Raw genomic sequence first — 23,579 nt, 5'->3', positions numbered from 1 at the left:
TGTAACCCGAGGTACCACTGTATATTCTTAAAGTACACCCACCCAAAAGAATTCTGGGCACCATTGTTTACCCATAACAGAGTTGTTATGCATCTTTAAGGTAAGGTATATAGCGGGTGGCGCTGTGGTGTAAACCACAGAGTCTAGGGCTTGCCGATCAGGAGGTTGGTGGTTCGAATCCCCGTGACGGGGTGAGCTCCTGTTGTTCAGTCCCAGTTCCTGCCCACCTAGCAATTCAAAAGCACATCAAAGTGCAAGTAGATAAATAGGTACCCCTCTGGCAGGAAGGTAAACGGCGTTTCTGTGTGCTGCTCTGGTTTGCCAGAAGTGGCTTAGTCATGCTGGCCACATGACCTGGAAGCTGTCTGGCTCCCTCGGCCTATAGAGTGAGATGAGCACCGCAACCCCAGAGTAGTCCATGATTGGACCTAATGGTCAGGGGTCCCTTTACCTTTACCTATATAGGTCAGTCAATCAATAATAGGTCTGGTTTACATGACATGTTAAGCCAAACTATGGCTTGCCGGGACAGGGAGGATGTGCTGACCTCTAGGAGGAATCTGCACTGACTCCCAAAGTCCTTTTAACTTAGCATGGCAGCTAAGTCAAGGTTTGGCTTAGCATGCCATCCAAAATGCGGCTAGTGGTTAACCTCTCTCTTCCTTAAACTAGCAGCAACCACTTTCCTCCTCCAAGTCCCTGCTTTAAAAGAGTCCCTCATGAAATTTGGATATATCTGGAGAAATGAAAATGTCTGAAGGGGTGGGAGGGAATGACTGTATTTCCACTGGGGACCTGATTCTGAAAACTTGCTTCCACACATGTCATCCAGTACTGATAAGAAGTCTTCCTTGATGGTCAAACACTTACATGCTGCTTCAACCAAAACACTGACCCAGTTTGGCCCGTTTTCTCTCTCTCTCACTCATTAGAATAATTTGTAATAAAACTTTAATTGATGCACTTTTTAGTATTCAAGCTTCACTTATGTAGAATGTGTAGGGCAGGCTCACACTGTCACCCAGCCGGGCATCCATACTCAGGGCTTAATCTGTGGTCAGTTCAGCCCCAGCACCTCTTTGTGATGGCCAGGCTCAACTTGTAGCATATAAAATAAGAGCATATGAAAATGTTCCTGAAGAGGCACAAAATGCATTTCCTTCACCACAGAGTGAATTTACAGAGTTTTCACACAATAGTGATTAAGGGGAAAGCACTTTCAGATGAGCAGGTATTGCTATTCTACCCCCCAACTAGTGTTTTTCTTCCATGTATGAAAACTATTTTGCTTTTGCCCTACGTTTTTAGATTTTAACACTTTTATAAAGTACATAACAGATGAAGAATCTGGAGACAGATTGCTTTATTGCTGCCATTCTTTTATCATTTAGTCTGCTTCAAATGCTGATGCATAAAGCTAAAGTGCAGAACAAAAAGTTATGTTTTATGTTTAAAAGCTTCTCCCAAATCCCTGCAGCTTAATATAATGATCTCTTTTGCAAATAACAGAGTAAACCTCTTTTATTGGGCCAAGAGTGTGATACACAATGTATATATCAGATATAACATACTTCTGTATACTAAGTAACTCCCCTTAAATGTCCTGTGGGATCTTTTTGTTTCTACAGTAATCATCTTTTTCATGTCAGTGCAACCTTTTCAAAATAACACGCATGCTTTCAAGCTCTTGCTTCATATCCTACATGTCAATTTCCCTGGATCTAGTTCAAAGCACATCGGGGAATCTGTGGCCCTCCACATGTTGTTGGACCACAACTCTCACCATCCCTGACTACTGGTCATACTCAGTGGAGTTTACTTCTGAGTAACCATGCTTAGGATTGCACTGTTATTTCCATTACAAAGGAAAGGATATAATATTTTTTCCTTGAGGATGCTAATCAGCATAGGTCATAGTTAAAACTGCCTAGACTCTCTGAAGTACTTGTTGAACATCCATTGAACCAAACTATTTACATTTCATAGGCAGACAATGGTCTGGTTCACATGTCACAGTAAACCCAGTTATGGCTTATGGGGATGATGCAAGTAAGCAGGCTCCAAAAGAGGAGTTTGCAGCACCATTGCTCCTTCCCAGTCTTTTTACCTCCCATGCATCACTGTGCTAAGCCAACTCTTTGTGCCATCCAAACCCAAGCTTGTGGTGAAGCCCTTTCCTTGCTAACCATGAGCCTTAAACTTTGATTTTAGTTTATGCTCAGTATGGTATGTCATAGCATCTGTGTTGACAAAGCACACTACAGCCAATGCTCTGCTTCCAGAGGTTGCTGTATCATGGAGAAGGAGTAAACTGTGAAGTTCAGGGTTGAGAGGACATCAAACAAAAGTAGGCAAGCAGCATAACTTTCCTATTCAGCTTTTTAGTGGCAAGATGCCACAGAGAGAGCCCAGATGTTTTGGATTAATGTTTATATTAATTTGACAATGGAATAGCATTTGTTCGCCTTTCTTTTTTATTGGTATATTCTGTTTCAGATTAGGTCACACCCTAAACCACCCTAAGTTTGTAGGAAACTTCATAGCAGAACATTTCTTTCATTTATTTATTTACTCAGTTTATTTGGTCTACATATGCACCTATCTTTTTCCCTTCTGGGGGGGGGGGAAAGCAGTGGCAGGGTAGTGTTTGTTAGGAAAACTGCAACAGAGAGGAGTGAGAGAGAAAGGTTAATCCCAAAGCACCTGGGGATGTACTAGGGACTAGCAAGACTGCTGCATCACTTTCTACAAAAGAGGCAGGACTGGAGTGGCGGGTGAGGGAGGGAGTAGCTCTGGAACACAAACACCAAATTGGCTAAGTGTTTGTGTTCCCTGACCATTTTCTGAGAAAATGAGATTGTTGTTATTATGGTTGCAGTTAGTGCTACCTTTTCAGTGCAGTTAGCAATACCAATCTTCAGTTGTATTTGTTTTGAGTTCACAGTTCAAAACCAATTTAAGCAATAGCATTCACTACACAAGTCTCTTTATTTCAGCCTCAAATCCATTTATAACTACAGAAGTGGCCTGTTCCTTTCAAATTCAGCTGAAGTGTTTATACATATCCTGAAAGCCTTTTCATTGGCCTCAACCCTGCACAACAGCATGAGAAGAAACAACTGTATTGTTTTTATTATTTTAATGTACATGTTAATCTTTTTAAAATCATATACTATACGTATGCTGCCATTGGAAAACCATTGCTTTTAGAAAGGTGTCAAACAAGTGCAACAAATAAATAAAAAGCAGCATTTCTAAAAGTTAATTTTTTTAAAACCAACCAACAAACACTAATGTATTTGATGGTTCAATATTTTAAAACTTTTTCATGATTTTTCACAATTGTTGCAATTGAGAATCAATGACAATTTTAAAATGTTGACATTGGGTGACAGCCAATGTTAGTCATGCCTGGAGTGGACTCACTGAAATCAATACGACTTAACTTCATTAAAGACATAGTCTCCTGTGACTTTGACTTAGTTGGGTTAAAGATCTTATGCAGTGGACTGCAATCCATGAAAGCTTTTGGCACAATCAATTTCTTACTCTTTAAGGTGCCACAAGACTCCACTGTTGCTTATGGAATAAGTAGAACACCCTCCTTTCCTCAAACGTTGCTTAACTTTTAAAGCTGTTTTTGTATTGTCACAAACATAGTGACTGCAGGCACCTGTGTGCTCACCAGTACTACCTATGACACCAGTGAAAGGTAACAGAAAATATCTCCTCAGAAATCCACACTGCATGACAGATTCTTGCTCTTTCTTCTCAGTTCATAACAGCTTGGCCTCTCCTACATTGAAAACACGCCCCTTCACATAGCCACATTTCATTGGATGCCAGGATTGGACACCCGCCCTCCCATCTGTTCTGAATGGAGGAGAGGTGCAAAGGGTTTCTCTCTCTGAGCAAGCCTGACAGTGGCTGACATTAAGTATCCCGCCACCCCACCCCTGTTGATGTGTCAAGTTAAATGGGGGGCACGCCAGGACCATGATGTATTTCTATCGCCTTTTTGGCTCTTATAGATGTAGTAGTCAATTTGGGTAATGTCACCCCCCCCACACACAGCAGCCATTTTGCAACTGGTGCCCATGGCACTTTCTCAATACTCCAGATGTGTCCATTCGTCCCAAAAGGTTTTGTGTGAGAGAAAGAGACACAGCTAGTCAGTCCTTACCCAGAGGTGCAGTAGACTACACAGAAACTTGGGTCTTTCAGAGCCCTTGTGACCTATGTGTCCACACTGCCCTACAAATGCATAAGTGAGACAGGGTTGCTTTGCAGTAATTATTAAAAATCTGCTCCAATTCTTTCATGCTAGACAGATATTATTTATTTTTAAACATAAAGTGGCGCATGCTAATTCTGCATTTGGTATCTAAAACACTTGAGTAGAATACTGAGTGGATTTGCAAAGAGGGTGCTGCCTCTGGCCAATTCAAGAGAGACGTGGAAAATCCACTTTAGCAGCTTTGCCCGCAATTACAAAGTTATGCCATTTCCCATTTGAGAGGCTGAGATATAAAAGAGGCTAGATGGTGCCGATATCAGATGACTATCTCCATCTCAATATTTTCTAATCTAAAAGTTGAAGGCAGGCAACCTTTGATTACTCTGCATTTGTAGCATCTTGTTCATGAAGCCATTTTCAGGGTAAAGCCAATCTAAACTTGGACCTGTGCCAGTCAGATTACTGGCAAGGCTTTATACAATGCAGAATGCAATTAGAAAAAGGGAAATCAGAAACTCACAATAACAGGGATAGCTGATCCTCTCTAGCTCAACTTGATAGAGATTAATGGCAATTTTGCAGCTGAAGTCTGTGTCGATCACATACTATCCTTCAGGATGAACATGAAAAAGGGACGCTGAATGAAGGATATTAAGGTCCCCCCGCATATTCCAAAATGATGCAGATTCTTGTGGAAAGAATACCACATTGTCACTTCCGCTGTGGCTTTATCATTTTTTAAAAGATCAACCTAAAGTTTTAAGAATAATTTACATAAGCGAGCCTGCAGTTCAATACTTCTCCAGGAAGACACTAAGAAGAAGGCATTGTGGTTACTGATGTTCCAGACTCACAGTCAGCAGAGTCCTCATATTCCTTCCCTCAGATTCTCTAGCTCTCCTAGAAGGAAAGTTATGAAGCAAAATGTGCAGGTACCCTCTAAGCAATTTCTGTGAGATGAGCCAACCTGGCTGCTCCTGCCTGTTAGTGATTTTAGCAAATAAATAAGTGAGAGCTGTGACTAATGAGTGAATTGTTTGGACACCAGCCAATAGGAATCCCTGTGGTCCCAAAGAGCTGCTGTTTACCCCCTTCCCTTTAGTACACTTTCTTTGCTTCTTTCTCATTTTCTAGACGTTGGAATATATATACTTTGCTCTTCCTTTTAGCCCAGCAACCAGGAGGCTTCTTTCCGCTGGTGGGTTTGCCTGAGATCAAGTACTCCTTAAATGTTTTCTGCGAGTCTTACTACATAATATGCATGCATGGATGGATGGATGGATGTTAAAGACCTTCCCATGTCAGGTTCAATATGTAAAAACTTTGCAGAGAGACTTCAGCATGTCTACTCAGAAGTAAGTCTCTTTGTGTTCAGTTGGGCTTACTTCCATGTTAGTGGGTACAAGATTGCAACCTCAGCTTTGGTTTAGGGTTGGCACTGAGGGAAAGCAGGTTTTTTGCATGTTGAACACAGCTGTTAAAATTCAACAGGTTAAGCCTCTTCTAGATGGAAATACAATTGGGGGAAAGCATTGCTTGTTCATTTTCTGTCTGTTAGAGACAGTATTATATGCATGGTCACTGATTTAATTTTGGGTCCTCTACTTCAGATGCAAAGGAGGACATAAATTTGCATATGACACAAAGCCCAATCCACATACAGTGTGCTGAGCCTAGAAAATCTTGTTAGCACCCCTGCTCAAAGTCAGTGTGTTTTCAACTCAAGCTGTGTATTCTAGCCTTCCCCTTTAATGCACACAAACTCTTGAAATTACATTGAAAAACATTCAGTTAACAGATACTTCAATAAAAAGAAGTGTTTGGGGACGATTTCTGTGAACAAGGTCTCTCAGAGTAGAGACTTGGGTTAAATGTTCTCCAATAGATTAAAAGCATTTCGAGTAAGGCTATCAACAAGGTTTCCCTAGATGTATTATGCACTGACTAAGTGGATGGCTATAAATTTAGCTAAAAAACAACACTAAGAACAAACGAACTGTCACAACATTTTGAATTAGCCCTTTGGACAATTCCTTCATATTGCAAATTAACTTTGCCTTTTCAGTGGGGCTAACACTGCCTCTGAATTGCATATTTCCTGTCCTGGAAATAGAAATGCTTGTGGGCTCACAACACTCATGATGAGACCCAAAGGTTATTCTCTGCCTTAAGACTGAAATGTGAGCCAGAAGATAATACAAGCCAGTACACTAAGCCCCCCTCCAACCTAGTCCATTTCCCTCATTTCCCAACTCCCACTAAGCTTTACTGATGCAATGGTGAAGGAGGAAAAGAGCGAGGCTTCCCCCTTCCCCTCTGTGACAACTGAGCTACTGATGGTTTCCCATAATCCCTGGTGCTTGCTATGCTGCCTTAAGTTAGGGAGAGACTCCCGTCTCCACCTTCATCCACTATTGCCACAGCAGAAATAAAGGTAAATGGGAAAGAAGATACTTGGAGGGATAGGGAGGCAGGTAGGGTTGGTTTGGAGGCTCACTGAGGATTTACAGGTAGGGCTCTGACCCTGCTGAGGTCCCAATGATATCAATGTCTGAGTACAAGAGGGGCTGGTTCAGGGTTGGATTAAACTAATCTATTTTTGTGAGTTTCTGAAGCACAGTTTAGTTTGCCTGACTCTAGCTTGGAATGTGGTGAGGGTATCCTATTTCTACATACATGAAAGTTATATGTAGAATGATCATGGGCAGTGATACCTCTACAGTATTACCGCAAGCAACCTATTAAGCTCTCATCTGTACATGGTCACAGCGAGGCTGGAACTTTGTGTCCTTGCCATCTTCAGCTTTTCATCTGCACAGTGCTGGTCCATGGCACATACCTTGTCCTTCACAGGATTCTTCACGAGAAAGGGAAAGGCATTTATTTTGAGAAAGATGCAGAGCGGATAGTTAAACCCTTAGCTCTGTGAAAGGATACTTCATACTCAAAAATCACCCTTACGTAATCCAGACGACAGTATGTCTTAAGCTAAGAGAAGAAGGGCCAAGCTAAGAACGCCTGTGGCACAAGGAATATCCTTTTTTAATGGCAGGACTTTGAGAAAGCAGAGATTTTAAGTAGTGGCACAAAGCTATGGTAAAACAATGCTCAAAGAATTTTGCTGACAAGGAAACAAATGACAGCTTACAGCTTGCCTTTTGAGATTTAAGCTTTCATTAGCGCAAGAGCCGCAATTGACATTTATATGCGAAGGATATTGAAAGGCGGCCTATATAGACTCCAGTTGTTTGAAAAGTTCCCTCCCCATTCTCAAACCACCTGCAGCTAGAGAGGAGGAGAATGTCTTTGTAACACCAGGTGCAAGCAAATTATGTTCCAAGCATGTACAGCTGGAAGTTAAGGACACTCAACGTATTCACTAAAACAGCATAATTTGCAAAAACATAAAAACACAAAACCAGAAAAACCCAACTGAACAAAAACTTCACCCGCTCTGCCAAAAAGAGGGACACACCAGAGAATGAACAAATAGTTGTAACTGGTTTGAGCACCAGAAGGTGGAGGCCCTAATGATTTCAGTCTCAGGTATGTTTACGATCTTAGAGCAAGATAAATAGACCTACAATAGCTATAGCTTCCTCCAGCCATAGAGAGGTATCTGAAGAAGTGTGCATGCACACAAAAGCTCATACCAAGAACTAACTTAGTTGGTCTTTAAGGTGCTACTGGAAGGAATTTTTTTATTTTGACTATGGCAGACCAACACGGCTACCTATCTGTATCCAGCCATAGAGGTTATCTTGTTGACTGGCTACATACAATATAACAATTTAACTCCCTCTCAAAGAAATGCCCAGCTCTATGTAGCAGTTATCATGTGGTTCTGAGAATGAGGTTAACATCTGCAGAAATCAGATGAACTGGTTAATCAAAATTAAGTCTATAGCACAAAACAGATATTGCTGGTATCTGCCTGTTACGACTTTAACTAGGGATACTTCCAGCTTTAATAATAATGCTACATTTTCCTGCATAAACAATAACTTGAGAGGATTTCCTCCCTGCATTATTAAAAAAAAACCCACCACCTTATTATGTCTTTTTTATTGCAGGGATCTGAAACAGCTTCAAAATTATACTTGTGTACTATGTTGCAATTTCAAGGCAGGAGAGTAGGGACACATTTATCATTTCTGGGATTTAGAATGACGGGTTTTTGTTGTTGTTGTAGGTTTCCTCTGGGTTTTCTTTTATGGCATAACAAAAACAAATGAAAATGTTTGCTCTGAGAACTGCTTAATAATGCATGTACCCAATAGCCCACAGCATCTCATTGGGGCAATTAGTGTTATGGACTGTTGCATAAAGTCATATTTAAGAGGTCTGAAAATTTCTGGTATGCACTGTATCAGGTAAATAAATATGTAACATGGGAACTCTGAATTGGGAATTGCTGATATGATGAAACAGTGATAACTTCAAATGTCTTATTCGCACACAGGAAAGCATTGCAGAAGTGTTGAGTGCATTAAATCTACTTCTGAAAAAATTCACAATATTTTTATTTCAATTACAATGTGCTCCTAAGTACAGTGGTGCCCCGCAAGATGAAATTAATTCGTTCCGCAAGTTTTGTCGTCTAGCGAATTTTTCGTCTTGCGAATCACGAAATCCCATAGGAATGCATTGAAAATCAATTAATGCGTTCCTATGGTCAAAAAAAGTCCAAACAAAGCCAAATTTGGTACAACAACAGTTTATTAACTGCTCTTTAAAGTCACACATACTGTAAAGAGCAGTTCAAAAATTGAAGGGAAAATAAATTAACTTTATAAACAAAACATGTCTTTGTTTTTAGACAAAGGAAACAAAGTCGCGAGACGTTTTCGTCTTGCGAAGCAAGCCCATAGGTGAAATTCGTCTTGTGAGGCAAATCGAAAACGGAAAAACCTTTCGTCTAGCGAGTTTTTTGTCTTGCGAGGCATTCGTCTTGCGAGGTACCACTGTACTACTATAATTATGGATACTGAGCCAAACCTCTTTCCCCAAACCCTGGTCCCCCAAAGGCCAGGCCCTTCCGTCTGCACAAAACTGAATTTTGGTTGCCCACTGCTAAGTCTACAGAGCTGACTGCTTTTGGGAAACTGATCTTGTTGCCATCCTATATTATTCTGTATCATTTCATACCTCACTGAATTGGCCCCAGGATTCCTGAATTGGGTGTTTCTGGAGTGATTTTATGACATGTTAAGCCATGGCAGGTGCTTCATTAGGAAAAAGAAAATAAAAGAAAACATTCCTGTCTGTGGCTACAATTACAAAGGAACCCAAAGAAAAGAAAAGAAAAGAAAAGAAAGCCATTCAAAGAAATACACTAAGAATAGTCACTGAATATGGAATGCTATTATGTGAAACCACTGATACACTTTTGTCTTGAACAGAGTGTTCTGTTTTGGAACACAGGAAACATAAAGGTCAACAAAATCAATTAAGAGTCTGTCCTGAAAGATGAAATTGAAAAAGTACTAGCTTGCAAGAATTATCTCCTGAGGAAGAACATTTTCTGAAACCGGAGTCCTATCAGAGCAAAAACTTAGAGACACTTTATGTTGTGTATGTGCATGATTGCTCAAAAGGGGAGGTTCACTGAGGAATGGGTGACTTAACCAGCAAAATGTAATGTCTTTGCTGCTATGTGGAGAGGTATGATTCTGTCCGTGGTGCTGAAACACCCACAAGTTATTGCTTGATGATAAATATGCAGAACATATGGGGAATCTCAACCAAATATGGCCCTCTGAACCATATGGCCCTCCGAACCCCTACTGATGGCTTCTCCCAAGGCCACATTCCTCACTCGTCCTGCTCTGAACTCTTGAGTGCTTTTGCCTGGCTTCAAGGTGTCCTTGTACTGTGATAATGCCTTTTGCTGCCTAGATGAGGGGTAGAGAATCTCCAGTCTATGGGTCAGATCTGATCTGCCAGGCCTTCTGATTTGGCCTGCTAGGCTATTTTAGGCAAGCCACACCCACCCTGTCTACTCCCGACATCAAATATGATGCCACGTAAAGATGGCTTGGTCAAAAGGAGCTTTGCAGGCACTGCTGATTGGAAGGGCCTGCAGAGCCTTGTTGTGCAGCATTTCCCAAGCACAAGACAGCCAGCTGTTTATCTAGCACTTGAGAACTGCTCTGCAAAGTTCTTTGCCAGCCCTCTGCTCAGCTGGATGATTGTTGTGCATTTTGGAACTTTGACAGCTGTTATTATGCCTTCAGAAGATTGGCAGGTTGGGCCGTGTGAACTGTCATTGCCTCCCACTGGAGGTGTTAGAACAGAGCCTAGGCCTTCTCTGGCAACTATCCACATTTCCCCAAAGAGCCCCAACTCGCACTTTGACTCCACCAGATTCAATAAAGCTAGTTGTGTTCAAACTCATGGACTTTACAATACGTTTGCTCCACTCAGTATCTGTGGCCAGCTCACAGTAGAGTGCACCAAGCAGGTGGAATACCCAGGGAAAAAGAGGGCATAAAATAGTTTATTACAGCTTTCATGCAAAGTAAGGGTAAAACTTTAAGATACGTTCAGAGGAAGCTGAAAAACTGTTTGTCAAAGGAGTCTGCATGGTTCAGTTCCTCCTGTCTTTTCATGTAAGTCCAAGACGTGATCTGCTCCGTGGGTTCATTATATAGCTGTTTCAAGCTAGATTTGAAAATGCATTCCTCCTTACTAATGAGTAGGTGACCTTAGAAAGGTTGTTCTATTTTAGATTCAATGGCAACACATTGTATTCATGATGGATAGTCGCTGAAAATCTCTCACTTCAGGAAATTTGAAACTTTGTCTTGCTTATCTCCAAAAGCCAATGTATGTCAGTTGGAGGAGGCTACCACATATAATCTCTCTCAATTTTGTGTTATTTTAGCTAGACCTGTACAGAACTATTCCTGCATTCATTTATTTGAACTCTCAGTGGACACAGATAACCATTTTGTTGCAGGCTCGAGCCCAAGTTCCTTTTACGCTTCATTGTAAACCAGATGCACTTCTCTGATGCTGTTGGTGCTCACTCTTTAACACTGAAGCAGTAATGATGGCAAGACCACTAGGACTAGTACTATAGCTTTGCCTGCTATATTCCTAGAAAGCACTTCCTTGGAGCAATTTTGCAGAGCCTAATGTTGCCAACATTTTCCTGCACAGCTTCTGTGTCACAACTCATTTAAAGTCTGCATGGAAATGCAGTGATGGGGAAAACTGCATCTGTTGATTTCCCGCTCCTCACCTGTTAATGAAGAAATTAAAAGCACCTAAAAACCAAAAAGGTGGCAGTCTTAATGGGGTCCTTAACTGAAGGTAGAATCAGTGGAGATAGCACCGGGCAAGCATGAGTCAGTATGACTGAGCCTGTATGCATGTGATGAAACTTCATCATTTGAGAAAAGGCAACGAAATTTGCAACTGCTGCCCTTTCTTTCAGGTGCAGACATTATGTGCCTTTGCCACTTCTGGCCTGAAGTACTTCAGCAAGCCACATGGGGATGCACTTGAAGCTCGTTCAGCAATCACATCTGGTTCAGATTGCAGCTGCCACCCTGCTAAGTGGTGCTAGGAAGCTGAAGGTATTAAGCTAATTTTTCAACAACTGCATTGACTTCCTATTCCCTCTGAGTCAAGTTCAACATGATGAGTTTAGTCTATAAAGCTCTAAGCAATCTCAGTTTGAGCATTTTCTGCCCACAGGAGCCTAGAGCAAAACCTATGCTTTTCCATTTCCAATAATCCTCTTCTTTCCAATTGCTTTGATGTGGGAAGAGCAACAAATGTTTTAGGGTGATCACTGCCTTTTACACGCACCCATATGGCATCACACACATTTTCTTTTGAACAGCAACAATGGAGACTTTATAGGTGCTTTGTTGCTCAAAGATATAAGCAGTGTTTTACTGTTGTTTTTTTATATTGCAAAAGGTCTTTCACTGAAAATCTGTTGCTGCAAGGCATCACAGAATCCAACAAACCTTGATAATGTCAGAAATCTCTTGTAAAGCTCATCAGCCACAACCTCTCTCCTAAACCTGGGCACGACTGACCAGGAATGTCAAGTCCTTTGGCTGTAAATGGTGCCTGTATGTTTAAGGGCTCTGAGGCAGTGATACTGCAACAACAATCTCTCCCGCCTAATTCTTCCACTAGTCCCTTTGAACAGCCTCCTGCTGAACCTGCTATGGTAGAAAATTAGAGTCTTGCTGGCCACGATAGGTGGGGAGGAAAGTAGGGGAAAGGACTGTTAGAAGAACAAGGCATCAGAGTACAGCAATGGCATCATCTCTTTGTGCTTCAGCACATCTACAAGGTAGATCTCCAGGTACGGCACCAGCACTAATGGGATTGATGCCTGTGGGTTGACAGTGTGCATGGTTCCACTTCCTGACTCATCTTCGCTCATGAGTGCATTTCCCCTTGCCTCTTATCCTCAGGATGTTCTTGTCATTATACTGTGGGTGGAATCCACAGCAGAAGATTTGTGTTCAGATCTGTGTTGAGAAACGTTCTCAAATCACTTTCATTGCGGTGCAAAAGAGCAATTCCAGAATGCACCTAAACACAGAGGGTGGAATTCAACTAAGCTTCACTCAGTCATTAATTTAAATGGGTCTGATCTAAGTTAGGTCCATTAATTTAAGTAGCTCTACTCTAAGTAAGACTTAGTTGAACACCACCCAGAAACTTCTTTTCCTTTTCTCTCTCTCTCTTTTTATTTTTGGTTCTATCCTAACAGAAAAGAAACCAAGTGGGCATCATGTAGCAACTCTCCAGTGTAAGTTGTTAGAAGATATTATTATTAGGACTTACTAGTTACTTTTTAAACAAAATTTAAACTCAAAGCAACTTGGAACATAACACAAAAATTAAACTAGAAAATATATTCTAGTTTATATATCTCAATCAGTCTAACACAGGCATAGGCAAACTTCGGCCTTCCAGATGTCTGGGACTACAATTCCCATCATCCCTAGCTAACAGGACCAGTGTTCAGGGGGGATGGGAATTGTAGTCCCAAACATCTGGAGGGCCGGAGTTTGCCTATGCCTGGTCTAACATATCCTTCCCACTAAAAGAGACCACAATATTTAAACCTCTCCAAGTTGAAGGCCAAAAGCCTGGGTGGAAAAATGTATCGTGATGATAATGCATACCACGTACCTTACAATGAATCTATGAAGTGTCATTATTGAATGATGAAATCACACAAACCTTTTTAAATTCCGCATTTGTATTTGAGTTTCAAATAGCAAGGTCATTGCCAGACTGCACACTAATTTATCCCTCATATAAAAAGTTAGAAGTTACACAAGTATGAGTACTTCATGCATTCCTACAGATGAGTAGAAAGACAAACAAACCCTTTCTTTTGTTCTGAACTATCCCTGTTTTCTGTTCACCACAACAGGCTCAATTTTTGTCTGAAACAATCTGATTTGAAGGATTTCTACATACCAAACACAGGCTTGCAATGCTGAGAATAGATTGGGGGTGGGATAACTGATATTTTTTTTTAAATTTTTTATTGGGTTTTCCGCTTTTATAAAAACAAAACACACACAAAAATAACACAAAACAAAAACATGTATAAATTCAGCAAATCCTCGTTTCATAACCTTGTTCCCTGACTTCCCCCACCCCCCCTCGTGCATCCCAATTCCCAAAATTATATCAGCAAGTTGGTATTTCTCCTCTTAACCATCTTATTCATCTTATTACCTCTTTTATAATAAAAAAAATTGATTTTCCTAAGTTGGACTTAAGTTCTCTTCCATCGATTTTTCATTTTATCTTAATTAAAAGTCATAATAACCAAACCTAAAAGTCTTAAGAGTTTTTAAGAATCTCCTCTTCCCTCCCTCCCATCCCCGGTTTTTGTCCCTTCCCAATAGAAATCCAAAGTCGAGATTCTCAGCCTGGGTTCCTCACGTCCGAGGCTTTCAAGTCTCTTTCAGTCCCTCTCCGCCGGTCTTGTTGGTAGTCCTTTATGTCAGTCGTCGAGTCTGGAAAAAGTTCTTTCACCATCAAAGTATATTCTCTTCCCACAAGGAGATTTGAAAGCAACTGCTGGAAAATTTCCACAAAGCCTGTATCTTCAGAATCAAAGTCCAAACGGAGGCCCCAATCATATTTCTTTGTTTTAAGTTCCTGTATTCCATAATGTCCCAGGACCTCCTCCTTCTTCTTCTGCGTCTTTCGCAGACTTGTGGTAGATATGTTCCCAGAGTCTCCTTGCTTGTATTCCACAGATGTCTGCTTTTGGTTGTTGTTTCCCAAGGTTACTTTCTCTTTTTCTTGTTTAGTCTCTTCCACCTCTGTAAATGTTGTTTCCCATTCAGCTGTGGATTCTTTCTCATTCAGGTCCTCAATACAGACAGCAGAGTTGCCTGTTCCCAAGGTCATAGTCATAAGTTGTTTATTCATGGCCAAGCTCTGCTCTTGTAAAATTCCCACCAATTGAAACATCCTTTCGATTTCCACTAGTAACTTTCCATCCACAGCCATTGTATCCATTGTAGTTTCACAGAATTCCCCCTAGGGGGAATCTGGTTACTTATTAGTCTTTTGTCCAACAGCCCTTTAACTTATTATTATTACTTTGTTTCCAACAATTTTGGCTCAATTATCTTAGTCCAGAGGGGTCTTAGATAGCGATTTTTCCACTTTAAACTGCCCGTTTGACAGCTTTGACAGCTGTCAAACTCTGCAGCTCTTACACAGGCACAAAGGCAGGACGTTCCCGAGCCTGGGGGGGGGGGTTGTTTAAAACAAAAAGAGGGTTTCCAAAACTCCACTCTCCAGCACAAAATTTCCTTTAGCTAAATCTTGAAAGTTAGTGTCCTTTTTAACTCACCCCACCAAGGGTAGGCTCTCCAGCTTAGCTCTTATGTCGTTGCTTAGATCGTCTGCAAGGGAGGGGGTGCGGACTTCCTTTTAGCACCCCCCCGGTCGTCTCCAATTCAGGGTAAAATTTTTAAAGTCCCAATCCGTCTTACTCACGGGTAATTCTTTCAGTCCAGATTTTCAAGGAAGGAAGTCAGCGCTCTCTGGTCATGGCTCGCGGCTTCACCCCACCGAGGTAGCGATCGACTCTCAGTGCCACGCCACCCCCGTATCCCCTCCGCAGCCTTTAAAAAGGCTCTTCGTGGATCGGGGGGCGCTTAAGGCACCCGCCGAGTCTTCAGTCCGCAGGATTCCGCGCCTGCGGTTTTTAAGGGTCCCCGCGTCGCCGGCGCGGCAAAGACCCGTCCTCGGTAGAGCCGATTCCCTCCGCAGCTCGGAGGGAATCCGCCATTTCCAGATCGCGTCAACCCGGAAGTCGGTGGGATAACTGATATTGCTGTCACATACCCTGTACAGCTTTCACATGCATTTGTTGGGTTAGTCAGTGTGAAAATTTCTATATATTGCACATTTCCCAACTATACAATAATCTGAAATTCAGTCTGAAAGGCATTTAATGCACAGCAGTACACAGAGAGCTACAATTCCTATATTGTACATACAGTGTGGGCATTCAGAAAACATACACTGAGTTTGTGTGCCAACAGCATGAAGACGCAATCTGGAACTCATCTTACATGTGTTATGAAACATGTGTTATGAAAGTGATAGGAAATTGCCAAGAATAAATGTGTATTTATGAAATGTTATTAGTGAGAAATACTGTACTCCCTTTTTTAAAAAAAAGGTAAATAATAAAGTTTTCAAATTTCTGAAGCACACATACCATCACCCTCTCCACATGTACAACTTTATCTCTCTGCAGTTCTCCTCATTAATCCATCTTTTCCCCAGATTGGCTCATCTCTCAACATACCCGTGGAAGCAAACCAGAGGCTTTTACACTGCTCTCAGTGTTTCTGCTCTGGGAATGCCTATGAGGGTTCCAAGCAAAAGAGTGGAAGGCTGAGAGCAGTCTCCAGGGACAATGCTGGGAATCAGTGTTCAATGATACCTTGGTTGAGCCCACTTCTGTCTTATTTACTCACCAGTGCTGCTTTGTATGGTCCTCACAGTGGTGGTTGTGCGTGGGGGGGACGAGGACCTCAGTGACAAACATTCATCATCTTGGGAACAGCCCTTTTCGATGGCTCTCACGTAGCTGTGGCTCCTCATGCGGAAGCAGCCTGGCATTGGCAGATCCAGGGCCTCTACTGCTTGAGACTCCAGCTCACTGAATACAGATTCGCAGACTGATTCAAACTGACCATTTACTTCCATCTCACTCACCTGCAGGCAAAGAGAAGGCAGTTTAATTATATCCAAGAGAGCCGTCCAGCTTGCATTACCATCTAATACCAAAGGGGAAAAGACAGAACAAAACTTTACATCCCCATGATAAAGCATCACAAAACAGTTAAGAAGATATATTTTACCAGACTCATTTCCTCTTGGATCACTCCAGCTTTCAAAACATACATATATATCGATGAAACACATGCATGATCCAGCACCAAAGAGTATCAGCTTAACTATTTTGCATTTTTTTATTCTCTAGTGTCTAGAATATGGTGGAAACTGCCTATATCAAGCACAAAAGATCTATCCTGGCAAAGTAGCAAAGAACCAGCTGAAAGCTTAATTATGCAAAGCCACAGTTAAGTCCCCCAAGCTTTTAAAGTCATATTCCAGCACTGGTGTCAGCTTTAATTAAATTAAAAGGATAATTTCTAATCTGAAATTTGTAGAGAATAACATCTCAAAGAACCATCATTTGAGAGAGGAAGAGAGAAAAGGTTTTTTAAAAGTTTCTTTAAAAAAAACAAAAACAGAGTATCATACTTGGTTTCTAAGCTGCCTAAATAGCCTGAATTTTATTAAAGCATTTGACACAACAGCATGTAAACTTGCTCAGTCAGCTGTTTATTATGGTGAAACAACCAATAAGACAAAATGCAAAGTATAAAATGCGAAATCACAGCTTCAGTAAAACAAACTGGGTTGTATTGAGCAAAGTCATCCTGCTAGTGTAAGGTCTTCTGCCTGTGCAATGGGACTTCCTCTTTCTGTCCCTGCCTCCAATCTGCTTTGGAGGGTTGTGGGGAAACTCAGAACTGATTTGGGTGTGTGTGTGTGCAGGTGGAACGAGGAAAGGAGAGGGAGAGGTCCTGTTATACAGGCAGAAGTTCTCGAGTTAATGGGATGTTTGTTGGATAAAACTTGATTCTACATAAAAAACAACAAGCTAAGAACTAAAAATCATTCAATATGACTCAGTGGGGATTTGAACATGGATTTACCACATTCAAGTCAAGCATGTTAGCCACAATAGCTCATGACTCTGTCCTGATGAACACATTATCTTGGCCTTGTTCATTTCTCATCCTTTCACTGTCTATTGCAGTGTGCAAATGTTTTACTCAGAACCACTCCAGTCTTTAATTGCCTGCCAATTAGCATTTTCCTTTGCCATAAGTTGCATGTGATGGGTTCTTCCTGGGAAGGAATTGGGATTCTTTTGCCTCTGGGCCCAAATTTCAAAGCAAGCAAGCAAACAAATAATAAAGGGCCAAACAAGATGTAATGGAAAATGCATATCTGCTGCTGAAAATGACTGGCACACATCCGTTTCTATATTTCCCATCCGTAACATCTAGAAATGTTGCTTCACCATGTCTCACAGCAGCATCACTGGCAGCCCACACTGTGATGCAGGAGTGAGGGACACAGAATGCTATGATGTTACAATGGATATAACTTCTATTTGTTACCTGGGGTAGAAGGAGAATTAAATGCAATGTAATGTGGTTGGTTTTGATGATACATTTCCCATAACATCTATCTTGGCCCTAAATGCTTAATGTCAATGAAAGAATTTCTGACTGCTCTGCTAAGACCCACTAGTGATCCTCTAAAAACCCTCAAGCAAGCTAAAAGCTGCCAACCATTGCCACTAGTGACACAAACAGCTACTAAATGACTGAGTTTTGAGCCAAGATTGGTGGGGGGGGCTGACAGATGGTTTCTATTCAAAGACAAAACAGAATTCAACCACTTAATAAGCCGTTGTGTCACATTGTGTTCAAAAAGCAAGGCTGGCAACCACATTGTGGGCCCAAAGGTTTACAGGTGGGTTGTAGCTTAGCAGGGGAAAATTATCCTGCACCATCACAGAAGAATCCATTTGCGAATATGTATGTGTGCACGCACACTTCGGTTCCTTAAATAAAAATGCCTCTCTCTTCAGTTGTTTTGTGCCAGCTGGCTTTCAAGCTTCCGCCTTCCACACTAGCAGTGGGTGTATTGGTAAAGTAGGAATGAATTCATTTAGTACTGCCAACTTTAAGTACTCAGAAACCATGTGTCAGCCTACCCAGAGAGAGAGAAAGGGTCTTGATGATAAGGTTTGAAATATACATTTGAATCATTTATCCTCTGACTTTTAAAATGAAGGAATCTGCTTTTCCAAGCCTTCAGTCATAGGTGAAAATAAGCTTGCTCTGTTTAACATGGAAGCGAATGAATCATATTGCAGCCATAAGAAAAATACACAGATAATATTACAGTATTCACACATGAAATCACAAGTAACTGTACACAATCACAGATAATTAACAGGCTACTTATTTTCAAGCTATAAATGTATTGCAACCGAATACAGTGGTGCCTCGCAAGACGAAATTAATTCGTTCCGCAAGTTTTTTCTTCTTGCGAGTTTTTCGTCTTGCGAAGCACGGTTTCCCATAGGAATGCATTGAAAATCAATTAATGTGTTCCTATGGAAACCGCTTGCCAGGCTGGCGGTGCGGAGAAGGGCTTTTCTCCCCACCGCAAGCCTTCAGGACAGGTACGGGCACAGAGGGGAAGGGGCGCAGCGCTTCTCCTCTGTTCCCGGGGCTTGCGGTGGGAGGAGGGTTTTTCCTCTCCACCGCCAACATTCAGAACAGCATTCTGAATGTTGGCGGTGGGAAGGAAAACCCTCCTCCCACCGCAAGTCTTCAGGACATCCTTCTGAAGGCTGGCGATGGGGCGGAAAGACCTCCTCCTGCCGCCAGCCTTCGGAGCAGCCTTCCAAAGGCTGGCGGTGGGAGGAGGTCTTTCCGCCCCACCGCCAGGCTTTGGAGCAGGCTTCCGAAGGCTGGCGGTGGGGCGGAAAGACCTCCTCCCGCCGCCAGCCTTCGGAGCATCCTTCCGAAGGCTGGCGGCGGGAGGAGGTCTTTCCGCCCCACTGCCAGGCTTTGGAGCATCCTTCCGAAGGCTGATGGTGGGAGGAGGTCTTTCCGCCCCACCGCCAGGCTTTGGAGCAGGCTTCCAAAGGCTGGCGGCAGGGGGAGGTCTTTCCGCCCCACCGCCAGGCTTTGGAGCAGGCTTCCGAAGGCTGGCGGTGGGAGGAGGTCTCTCCGCCCCACTGCCAGCCTTTGGAGGAGGTCCGAAGACAGTGGGGAAGATGCGCTGCGCTTCCCCGCTGTCCCGGAGATTTCCCTATGGGCTTTCGTCTTGCGAAGCAAGCCCATAGGGAAATTCATTTTGCGAAGCGCCTCCAAAACGGAAAACCCTTTCGTCTAGCGGGTTTTCCGTCTTGCGAGGCGTTCGTCTTGCGGGGCACCACTGTACCTTAAAACTTTACTTAAGTCTTTTATTTTTATCATTTCTTTACATTTTGAGTGGGGGGGCAAAGAAATAAACAAAAACAAAATAATTAAAATCTAGACATAAAACAAGCACAGCAAGGGTGAACAATGATGAATATGGCACATTGTTATGAAAACTTCAGATAGTGAAAGTAAGGCACACAAAATAAATGAGAGGGGGAAATCACAAGGCTTCAGCATTTGTACTCTTGTAGTTTGGGGCTTGTGCTACTGGCGTATCAAGATCCCAGGTATATTCCATCTTGGCTGTGAGTCCTGAAAGATATACTCTCTACCTTGCAGGCCTTTTCCTACCTGGCGTGGGAAGGCAGGGCCCTGACTGACTCCAGCTACAAAAACTGAGGCTGCTGAACAGACTTTTGGGCTGGGGACTTTCTTGGATGGGCATTTTGCTGTTGGTGTTTCATATCTTTAAATTTTGTGATTTATGTGGAAATTGTTCAGTTTGGTTGTGTTTTGTTTTTCATGTTATATTCTTTATGACCTCTTTTGTTGTGTTGCACTTATATATAAATATTCCATGTTGTAAGCTGCCTTGAGCATGGTTTGAACTGTGGAAAGGCAGCATAGATTTAAAATATGTATAAAATAAAAAAAATCCTTCCAGTAGCACCTTAAAGACCAACTAAGTTAGTTCTTGGTATGAGCTTTCGTGTGCATGCACACTTCTTCAGATACACACGAAAAGCTCATACCAAGAACTAACTTAGTTGGTCTTTAAGGTGCTACTGGAAGGAATTTTTTTATTTTGACTATGGCAGACCAACACGGCTATCTGTAATTAAAATATGTATGTATGTATTCAATGAAAGGAGCTCAGATAAGAAGGAAGGCATCTAGGTTGGCTCTGTTCATAGTAACTTCAACTGGGTGCATCATTTTCTCAAAGAAAAAAGCTCATACTTCAGGAGGAAGTCTTAAACATATTTCAAATCAGAAGCCACACATTGGTTTCCGAACATTTTGGAAGTCAAACAGACTTCTGGAACAGATTCCGTTCGACTTCCAAGGTACGACTGTAGATGTAAATGGCAACTGTGAACATTTCAAAGAAAGTAAAGGGGAAAATAGTGAAGGAGGACAATTATGAACTGCATTCAGGTGGTGGTTAAACCTGTTTGCTGCCCCTGGTCAACCCACCCATTGAAATCCAGCCTGTTTCTATCAGCATACCCCCATCATGAGTAGGATGGAATACTGAGGATTTGGTTTTTTAAAAAATCTAGCCATGCAATTAATCACGTATTTGCTTTCACTTGAGAACTACTCAGGCTGGCAATTGATGCCAACCTTGTTTTCTCAGTTTTGCACACATGTCACTCACCTGACTAATAGTGCTCATGGCCCTCATGTAGCTCTCATTCCGGGAACGAAATTTGGGAGAAGTCAGCAGAGCTGCAGGGTCCAGGCTATCCAAACTCCTATTGATTGAAACTTCACTCACTGCCCTCAAGTAACTGTGGCTTCGGATCTGAAGCTTTGGAGAATGTTCACTAGATATCCTTGAAGGAAAAAAAGCACGAAGAAGTCATCCCATCATATCTACTTTTCTAACTGCTGATCAGCACTGACAATACTTTGCAACATGAGTGAACATAGGTTCCAAGCAAAATAATGTACAGCCCCCCAACACACACACACACTGCACACAAAAAAACCAAGTATCCGCATGTCATTTATAAATTCAGTACAGTACAGTAGAGGAAGTGGGCTGTTCCAGTTCATTTGCTCAAGTCATCTTCCTTCTAATTCTAAGGACAAGCCTGTCACAACAGCATCATCTGCATTACACTTATTGACAGCACAGTCTAAAGCAAGGCTTCTTGTTGTAATAACCGCCCAAGTGGTTAGTTCCATCATGGCATCTTGACAAGCAGTGCAATAGCATCAGTTTAACACAATGAGACTGCAATAGGTGCCTCTTTTTTTAAAGTGAGGGAAGTATAAAAATAAATCGACTTTTAAAAAAGCATTATTTTTTAGTTTTTGAGAAGCGAACTGTATTCAGTGATCAAGGTGTGATCCATCTTCCTGTGTTTTGATCACTGAGGAAACAAAGAGGAGCGCAGTTGCAGAAACAAGTCACGAAACCTTAAAGAATATCATAGAGGTAACTTCCATGGAATTCTGAACTGATGAAATGGAAGGCAGTAGAACTGAGCAGCTAATGAAAACTGTGTCATATTAAGCCAATTCCTGAAGGACATGGGGCAGAAATAGACATTTGGTTCCAGTAACAAGAAGCCGAAAGCACCAGCCTGAAGATGACGAGTGAGACCTCGTCGAAACGTCGCACAGACACCCCGACTCTTACACGGGAAGACACCCGAAGACACCAAAACCTGCATTCCTGTACCCGTGAAAATCTACGAAAGCAAATATATATATATATATATATATATATATATATATATATATATATGGAATAGCCAATCCTGTGTTTTAGAAACATTATTAATATAAAATATTAATGTTTCTAAAGGCTATACCATGAATACTTGTCTTGCCGAATACCTTTTTATTATTTCTTGGCACTGATGTCTTTCTACGCTTGAAAATAAAAAGTATCCTTTTGCTAAGTTCATGTCAAAAGGCTTGTGGCAAGCTTATCTACCCCCTCACAACAGCAGTCATCAGCACATACCTGCAAAACTTTTGTAGCTATACTTGCATATGAATTGTAGCTTATATAACATATGCAATGATGTGTACAGGTAGCAGATGAGGTCTTTGCTACTTAGTGATTCATTCTGTTCTTAAACTATGGGATACATCCAAAACAGAAGAATCAGTAAGTACTGGAGATGATCATCATCGTCATCATTTTATTTGTATGCTGCCTTTCCACAGTTAAAACAATGCTTAAGGTAGCTTACAATATGAAAAGATTTACATAATTGCAAACATAGCAAAGTAATCATAAAAATAAATAAAACACATTAAAAACTACAGTGGTACCTCAGGTTAAGAACTTAATTCGTTCTGGAGTTCCATTCTTAACCTGAAACTGTTCTTAACCTGAGGTACCATTTTAGTTAATGGGGCCTCCCACTGCCACCGCGCCACCGGAGCAAGATTTCTGTTCTCATCCTGAAACAAAGTTCTTAACTCGAGGTACTATTTATGGGTTAGCGGAGTGTGTAACCTGAAGCATCTGTAACCCAAGGTACCACTGTACATAACCAAATTGAACAATGATAACAGTTATCACAGTTGAAACAACACCCATGACCAAGTAACTTTGTCTGGTAAAGGGTCTCATTAAATGAATGTGATAAGAAACCAATGTGTTTCTTGGATATGTTCTTCTGACAAGTATACAAGAGACTGAAGTGGAGATAATCAATATGCTTCTATCTGCAGGGAAATGTAGAGTACAGATAATTGTGAGAACCAAGTTTTACATGAAAGGGTGAGGTTCTGTATGAGGATGTACTTCCTTGGGAAAACATCAAAGCTGATCGGCACATGCTAATCCAGAGGTAATCCACACATAGTCCCTAGAGATAGTTACTACAAAACAATGATCCAGGACCACTGATTGGGTGGGGGTGGAAGGTGCAAACCAACCCAGGAGACTGAAACCTGGCAGGTGCCTTTGAAGGGGCCCACTCTATTATTTAAACAGAGCCCGCCTGCCCTTGAGCCAAGGTAAAGTGAGGTGGCTGTCCTGGGAGGCAGGATCCACAAAGCGGGTGGGCACATCCAACCTCCAAGGAATGCATTGCCCGTAGGCAGTG

General features: G+C 41.8%; 1 protein-coding gene and 1 long non-coding RNA gene across 15 annotated transcripts in view; both read right to left on the bottom strand.

Moving 5' to 3' along the window:
• Positions 1-23,579, bottom strand: part of LOC309539219 — a 342,474-nt gene that overhangs the window by 88,967 nt on the left and 229,928 nt on the right. The window lies entirely within an intron of this gene.
• DLGAP1 (DLG associated protein 1) overlaps positions 1-23,579 on the bottom strand; it is a 294,134-nt gene that overhangs the window by 49,260 nt on the left and 221,295 nt on the right. For all 14 annotated transcript variants that reach the window (XM_082235141.1, XM_082235134.1, XM_082235138.1 and 11 more), the window contains 2 exons: positions 21,164-21,341; positions 16,237-16,477 (listed from right to left, as the gene is read on the bottom strand). In XM_082235141.1, the coding sequence (XP_082091267.1) occupies positions 16,237-16,477; positions 21,164-21,341 (419 nt within the window). The remainder of the gene's footprint in view (positions 1-16,236; positions 16,478-21,163; positions 21,342-23,579) is intronic.

This window comes from Podarcis vaucheri (genome assembly GCF_965113315.1).
Source record: "Podarcis vaucheri genome assembly, chromosome: 8".
Taxonomy (NCBI): domain Eukaryota; kingdom Metazoa; phylum Chordata; class Lepidosauria; order Squamata; family Lacertidae; genus Podarcis; species Podarcis vaucheri.
The sequence above is the reverse complement of the archived record's forward strand: the minus strand, read 5'-3'. Positions and strand labels throughout refer to the sequence as shown.